This window comes from Auxenochlorella protothecoides (genome assembly GCF_000733215.1).
Source record: "Auxenochlorella protothecoides strain 0710 unplaced genomic scaffold scaffold36, whole genome shotgun sequence".
In the NCBI taxonomy this organism is placed as follows: Eukaryota; Viridiplantae; Chlorophyta; class Trebouxiophyceae; order Chlorellales; family Chlorellaceae; genus Auxenochlorella; species Auxenochlorella protothecoides.
The window spans coordinates 43,323-50,565 of record NW_011934143.1 but is presented as its reverse complement, the minus strand read 5'-3'; the positions used below and the strand labels follow the sequence as shown (position 1 = coordinate 50,565).

At 60.1% G+C, this 7,243-nt stretch overlaps 3 protein-coding genes across 3 annotated transcripts in view; 1 reads left to right on the top strand and 2 right to left on the bottom strand.

Moving 5' to 3' along the window:
- The window catches only part of F751_3302 (Calmodulin-4), a gene marked incomplete at both ends in the record, with an annotated part of 3,557 nt that extends 1,398 nt beyond the window's left edge, over positions 1 to 2,159 (bottom strand). Inside the window, 6 exons of the mRNA XM_011397679.1 lie at positions 23 to 219; positions 348 to 481; positions 667 to 735; positions 945 to 1,137; positions 1,329 to 1,475; positions 2,151 to 2,159. Of these exons, the coding sequence (XP_011395981.1) occupies positions 23 to 219; positions 348 to 481; positions 667 to 735; positions 945 to 1,137; positions 1,329 to 1,475; positions 2,151 to 2,159 (749 nt within the window). The remainder of the gene's footprint in view (positions 1 to 22; positions 220 to 347; positions 482 to 666; positions 736 to 944; positions 1,138 to 1,328; positions 1,476 to 2,150) is intronic.
- Positions 2,160 to 3,248: 1,089 nt separating this feature from the next.
- F751_3301 (26S proteasome non-ATPase regulatory subunit 9) lies at positions 3,249 to 4,153 on the bottom strand (the record flags this gene model as incomplete). The annotated part of the gene is made up of 3 exons (XM_011397678.1): positions 3,249 to 3,670; positions 3,866 to 3,926; positions 4,034 to 4,153. Coding segments are annotated over 3 exons (603 nt in total), but the record flags the coding sequence as incomplete, so codon positions are not given.
- Positions 4,154 to 5,597: 1,444 nt separating this feature from the next.
- Positions 5,598 to 6,968, top strand: F751_3300 (hypothetical protein; the record flags this gene model as incomplete). The annotated part of the gene is made up of 3 exons (XM_011397677.1): positions 5,598 to 5,858; positions 6,118 to 6,248; positions 6,401 to 6,968. 3 exons carry the CDS (start codon positions 5,598 to 5,600, stop codon positions 6,966 to 6,968), a joined length of 960 nt encoding a protein of 319 aa, XP_011395979.1.
- Between the last annotated feature and the right edge of the window lie 275 nt (positions 6,969 to 7,243).

Here is a 7,243-nt window from a genome sequence, read left to right as displayed (position 1 = left end):
CCCCCTGGCCTCAGCAACCCACCAGAGTCCCCGGAACTCATCCACGCTAAGCACGCCATCATCGTTGGTGTCGTAGCGCGCGAAGACCGAGGCCACTCGCGACAGCTCCTCCTCGCTGATTCCGTACTTCTTGGCGTCAAAGCCGTACTTGGACGCCCGGTCCAGGGTGATGTAGGCGCTAGCTCCGCCAGGAGATCGGAGGTCTTCGAGGCGCCCTGGCTCTCGTTCTGCGCGGAAAGGAGGGATAAGAAGGACAGTTGCTGAACAGGAGGCGCTGTGGGTGCATGCAGGGTGTAGTGACGGCGCCTGCTTGCAACGCGGCCATGCAAAACAGCTCCCAGTCCCACCTTGAGGAGGCCCTGGATCTCCTTCAGCGCGCCCAGGACCTTGACACTGTTCACCGCCTCGCGAGCCTTGTCCACCGTGGCCAGCCCAGTGGACTGATCCCCCGCAATCTCTTGCAGGGCTGCCAGGTACGCGGCTGATGGTAGGGAGAGTGGGAAGGGAGTGTGTGGAGGGGTGTTGAGAGTGGGGCTGAGGTGCCGATCTGCTGCCTGGGCTCCCGCTACTCCATCGCATGACCTGTTGCAATTTCCAAACTGCAGTGCCAGGGAGGGATCCTGCTGGGTCCCAACCTCACACCACCACGCCCATTCCTGTGCTCACCAGAATTTGTCTGGAACTGGAGGGAGCTGTACAGCAGAACACCCAGCTTGAAGGCATCAAAAACAGCACCTGAAGGGTGGGGGGTGGGATTGTAACATCAGTCACAAAGGCAGCTGTTGTAGGGGCATACTGCTACCCAGTATGGTTCAGGGAGAGCCTGTCACCAACCATGACGGGAGAAGCATGCCCCGAGGCACCGAGAGTGGAGTAAACCATGCATTTGGCCACCCCTGATCTGGACATGACTAGATTGTCCTCCTCCACCCTGTGCCGCGTACCTGACAGGTAGTACCCGGTTACGAAGAAGGCGCCGGCCTGCAGCAGGAAGGTGAAGAAGCCTGCGATCCCGCCGGGGCTGGCGGCGGCCGACAGGTAGCTGCCCGCCACAAAGGAGCCGTAGGCGGCGGCCAGGTCTAGCAGGATCTGGAAGACCACAAACAAGGAGGCCTTTCCTGCTTGCTGGGTGAGCAGCTGTTGGGAGGGAAGAACGGGTGGATGTCTGGTGGCCAGCGTGCCTGGATGCAATCTCAGTTTATACTTCCTAAAGAAACATGAGAGGGCCCTCGCATCCTGCACCCGCCCCATGGAAGGCCAGATCAAGCCAAAGCCTGTCTTGGAGGTCAGAGCATAAGACCCTGCCATTTACGTGACCAGGCTCTCACCTTGCGAAGGTCACCCGGCTCAATGTCCTTGCCCACCGCCTCGCGCCATGCCTTCAGCACTTTGTTAGCCGTCTTGGGATCCATGCCCTGCTTCTTCAGACCCTCCTTCGTCTTCTCTGTCTGTTCCTTGACGGTGTCGTCCTTCTCCTGTTGGGTGGAATCCAGTAGGAAGCGGAGCGGGCGTGAGACGTCACGGTTCCCATCAGGTCCGGCAATGGAGCGACAACATCCTTGATCTGGAGAGTTCGGCTCAGCTCGTCGGGCAAGCCCATTCCCCGCAAACTCACAGGTTCCGCACGGGCCAAATGTAAAGGCCTGCGCGGGCGAATGTTTGTAAATGCGGGCCTCGGGAACAGCCCATGGGGATGCCTTGCCAGCGGCCTCGACGCATGGCAGCAACGCCTCAAAGGTGCCATGTTCAGGCTCATCATAGTATGCCGCAATTTCTGGATGGGATTCGCTTCAAATTGCAGGGTGCAGGGATTGGCGTTCTCAGGATTTGGTATTCTCTCTGGGGGACCCAACAGGAGCCCCCTGGCTTCCCTGTCTCATGAACCGGTTGGGGGGGGAGCCACGTGGCCCGGAGAGAATTGAGTCCGTCATCGCAACGTCAATTATTTTTCCTCGGTGCGACCCCGGAGTCGAGAGATGATGTACACATCTGGCCAGGCAATAATCGGCGCCGTAATGCACGATATGGTTCGTTTCATATGATTGAGCAAGCGATATGAGTCCCTGTGGCAAGCGCAGGAAGTCGTCCATAAACGCGCCCCCACCCGCCTTCATTTTACAACGATGCTTCGCCTTCATGGATGCCCGCACCTTGGCCATCTGCGCCACAGTGTGTCGCCAGTGGAGGGTGGAGGCTCGCCTTGATACCCTATGGCGACCGATTCTGGAGAACGAGGCGTCAGGAATCGTGTACAGCACGCCCATCTGTACAGAGCTTCCGGTATGGCAGCAAGTGCAACTCCTGCGCGCTGAGGCCAGGCGAACCGCCATAACAGTAGAGGAGCTCACATCGTTCACCTGGATATTCACGTGGGTGAAATGAGGGGCTGGGCCAGGGGAGGAAACCCTACTGGCAGGCAGGCTTGCGCACGGGCGTCGCTCGCGAGCAGTCCGCACCGTGAAGAAACTCACCACCTGCTCTCCGACACCACAGGTTCAATGAGAATGTTGAGGAATACTGGAAGAGGCTGGATCCTCATTGGACGGGGTCCGGCCCGCTCATGCGCCGCTACTTCCTTGCGAACGGCCTGACCCTGGCTGCCGACGATGACCCTCTGCGGCTTGTGACCCGCATGACGTGAGGGCATGGGAATTGGTGTCCCTGGTCGATCCATGCATGCCTATGTCGGCACATGCATCGGCTTTCGCCTCTGGAATAATGTGTTGAAGCTGTGTGATCCACCGTCACCCTCGCCCCCTTCCCTCTGCAGGTTCCCGTGGCGTGTGAAAAGGGACAGAGACGGCACGCTCAACTTCTCCAAGATCAAGATAAGCAACTTCCCTTCCCTGCAAGTCACGCGCACGCCCGACGGGGGCTGGCGCATGCACAATAAGTTTTGCCAGTACGTGGCCGATTTTCAATCCAAACAGCTGCTCCACACGCTTTGCTGGCCTGGACGGCCAACCTTGCTGCAGCCCCTTTCTATACTTCGTAGCATGTTGCCCTCGAGCACGTGCTGATTTTCCTCCCTGAAATTACCTTCCTTTGTATCGAGCGCTATACTATGAGATCTTAATTGGTTGCGATTGTACCCTGTCACAGTGAATTATGTGAGCTGTAATATCGCTGCAATTGCCAAGGGTTGCAGCAGGGGCAGACCTCCCCACGTCTTGGTCAGGGAGACAGGGTCCAAGACGCCTCGCAGAAGAGGAACTGGGCAAACAGCAACCGGGCATGCACCCTGCAATTCATGACAAAAGGATCAGCGTGGCTCCCAGCAGGCCCTTCCCCGCCCAAGGCCCTGGAGTTATGGCAAGTGTGACAGGGCGTCCGGCCCTCAGGACCTCACACCTCACCGCCCGTCCAGCGAGCGACGGCAGCACCTGCGCCATGCCCTCCACTGGGCGCGGAGTCTGAGAGCTGACATCGCCAAAGGCCACGAGGCGATCCCCGGGCTGCATCCCGGAACCAGCTGCCGGAGAGCCTGGAGCGACAGCCGTCACCTCTGCAAAAGGAGTAGCTTCTGCTGCGGCAGGGACTGCAGGCGGCGGCGGTGCTCCGTCGCTGGAAGGCTGTGTCCCGGCATCCGGCTGCTGTCGAGCAGCAGCATGCAGGGCGTGCAGCTGAATCTCCATTTCACGCGTGAGTTCTTCCAGGTCATGGCTCAGAACTGGTGGATGTGTAGGTGAGGGAGATTAAGGGTCAGGATTGAGGAAGACGGGTTTGAGATGGCGAACACAAGCTAGGCAACAGTCCTCAGGTGAAGGCGTCCAGCACGCCTATGGAACACGCGCATCAAAGTTCCCTCATCAACACATTATACGACAAGATGCAAGGTTCGATGGGTGGCGCTGTGCTGCCTGACCTCGGACTTTTTGCCGACCGGCTCGAATGGAGGGTATGTCGAGATCCGCTCTTGGAAAGCCCTGCAAGGCGGTACAACGGGACTGACGTCGCACGTAATCCCATAGCGTGTCCAAGGTGGAGTCTTCGAATACCTACAATGCATCAGAGTGCACCAGTCACACCTCACCTCAGCATCCACAAGGGGTGCGTGAAGTCCTACGCCTGAATTCTGCAGGCGATAGCTGCAGGTAGCGATCTCGGCCTCTAGTTCCTCCTTCCGGGATTGAAGTGCCTTCAGCACCGTTTTGGGATCCTCTTGGGTCATGGGAGGATGAGGGTTGTCTCTCAGAGTAACTCTTTGTCAGTGTTTCACGGAGTGATCACCGTATGGTGGGACGCACGGAGGACGAAAGCGACCCGCAAAGCCCGCTTTGGATCGCGTGATTCACCAGGATCAACGTCGCAACAATAATGAGAACCATATGCCATGCCGTTGGATTTGTTGAGCTCATACATTGTGGTGCCCGTAATCCTTGCCTTCCGTCGTCGGTGTTTCCTGCCTTGTGTACTATTTATCGTCTCCGGACATAACATCGAATGTGGGTACCTGCGTGGCACACTCTTGGGGCCTCTCATGTCAGGGATGGCATGGCGTCATGATTCAGGAGACAACATCCTGCATCCACATTACAGTATACCACCCGAAGCTCTGTTGTGGGCTTTCTGCACTATACATGCAGGCGCAGGCCTGTATTCACCTCTGGGCTACAGCGAGTTGCTACATCAAAACGAGCTTCCGTTGTTGGGGTGTCCATGGGATTTTACCATGAAAGCTTCTCCAAAATTGAGGCGCTTATGCACAGGGAATCACTGTTTATGGTATTCACAGCCTGGAAGCATATCTTACCTCAGCTGCCGTCATGAGTTTGAATTATCTGGCGGGCGCACGTCCAGTGCACACATGCACAGTCAAGCTTGGTGGCAGGTCGAATCTTCACGCCGTCCCTATGGGCACAGAATGAATGCTATGATCACCCTCGGCCCGATCGAGCCATCACCCCAGTCCAACCGACCTCAACCTTGTAGTTTCATAAGTTTCACTGCACTCGCCTCGCCGTTCGAACAGCCCGTAGAAATGGGTATACGACTGGAACCCGATTCTTCCCGGTTTTCGGTCAGTGTCCCATCGGCGGTTCCGCAGGTCGTTCTTCCTTTCTTTCTATGCCCGCCAGGTCAGAATCTCGGCCCCAAATGGGTAAAATCCGATGGTGTAGGATTGTGCTTTGCAAAATTTGAAATTTCTGCTCCCTCCTGTCTCGATATGGCTGCCTGCACCATGATTACAGCAATTGGAGCCACAGGTGGGTTGTCATGGGGCCGCATTTCCCCCAGCTGCTGCTCGACTCCCTCCGTCCGACCGTTGGCCGGTACATACCACGCAGGAGTGGCCGCCAGGCCCACACAGGCGCGGTACGCGCTGCCACATGCACAGATTGGCAGCAGGATCCCATCCGTGCAGGCGGTTGGGCGGTCGACGCCCGCTCCCGGGCCTCTCATGCGACAGGTGGGCCTGAATCCTGACGAGTCTCGGAAACTCGGCGCAACTCTCCATGCGCGGCACATGGGGCGACAGGGGTTTTCGAGAACCGTTTTACAGCGTGTCATTGTATTTTTCCGGGCCTCGATGTCGCCCGCGACACCGTACAACACGCCTTTCCTTGCCCGCTTCCTCGCAGCGCTCGGCCAGGGGGATGACGCCCGTCCAGGCTTCCTCCTCCTCCTCGGCCAACATCGGCAACCCGGCCCCCGGTGACCTGAAGCCCAACACGGCCTGGGTCTCCTACAACACCTTGGCCCTGCTGTACGGTGCTCTGGGAGTCGCCTCCCTGGTGGCCCCCATTGCTCTGGTCGAGCAGGCTTTCTTTGCCACCCCCACCGTCGTGGCGGCCGACGCGATCCGCATCCTGGGCTCCACGTTTGTGCTGGTCGCGCTCATCGCCAACCGCCTCAGCGTACGTACCTTGGTTTTTCATTCCTGAAGTGGGTTATGACTTGCAAAGAGGGTAGGTTGCCGGGGTGGCACCCTCACAGTTCGGTATTGCCTGGTTCCCCCCGCCCCTGGCCCAGCCGATTGCATAATTTATGACAGCCAGGGGTGGGATTTTGCATCCCCAGACCCCGTAGGACACCGTAGGACACCGTACACCCCTGAATCTCGATCCATCAGTGCCTCCTCAATACTGGCACCCACCCACATCCTTTTATGCGCAGGCGGCGGTGGACACCAACCGCCTGGGCAATGACACCTACAAGCGCCTGAACCTGGGCCTGGTTGTGTACGGCGTGGCCTCCGCCGTCATCCTCTGGACCTCCCCCGCCCCCGCCACCTCCGTCACCCAGGCGTGAGTAGGTGTACAGGGGGCTCCCAAGAGGCCGGGGGGCGGAGAGCGGGCATCATGCCCTCGCCTCCCCCGCTCGGCATGATCCCAGACCAGCACCCTCCCCTCCTGTCACACACTCTGCCTCTCACCACCGTCACCACCCCCACCCCCAGGCTGGCGACGGCGCTGAGCGCCGCCACCACGATCGTGGCGGGCCGCGCCTTCCTGTCCTCCGAGGGCTCCAGCCTCTCCCCCGGCGCCCTGCTCAACGGCCTGGGCAATGCCGCCAAGACGGTGCTGGACACCAAGAACCTGACCACGCTGACCTACGGCGTGGCCTCGGTGCTGGCCAGCATCGCAGGCGCGGCCCTGCTCTACGGCCGCCTGCCCGGGCTGGAGGACTACTGGCTGGTGCACCCCATCGGGTCGGTGGGTGTGTATGCGCTGCGCCAGCTGGGCGCAGGCGCCCTGCTGGCCGCCACCGTGCTCTACACGCTCAAGGACGCCGCCGGGCGAGGCCGCCTGCGCGCCACCACCTTCAAATCCCTGAACGCGGGCGTGGCGGGCGTCTCCGCCGCCGTGCTCTTCACCATCGCGGGATGGGTGCGCTCCGGCTCGCTGGCCACCTCGGTGATCGCCACCAGCGAGCTGGCGGCCGCGGGCTGGCTCCTGGCCACCGTGCTCTACCAGTACTTCTACGCGCCGCGCGACGCGGTGGAGGACATCAAGTCCGCCTACTGAGCCACGCCGCCGGTCGGGCGGGCGCCCGCGCCCCCGGCCGTGGGTCCCCCGGCCGCCAGGAAGGGCGAGGGCGCCAGCCGCCTCCTTCCCGCTAAAGACCTTGCCCACCCTGTGATTAGCGAGGCGATCCACGCACTCCAACACCGACAGACGCACCATGAGTCGTACCCCCCACACCCAACCCCACACACTACCATGCACCCCTCCCCAGTTTTGACGAGCACGATGCGATTCGCTGTACCCTCCTTGACGCCCTTTCCCGCAAGCCGAGTGAT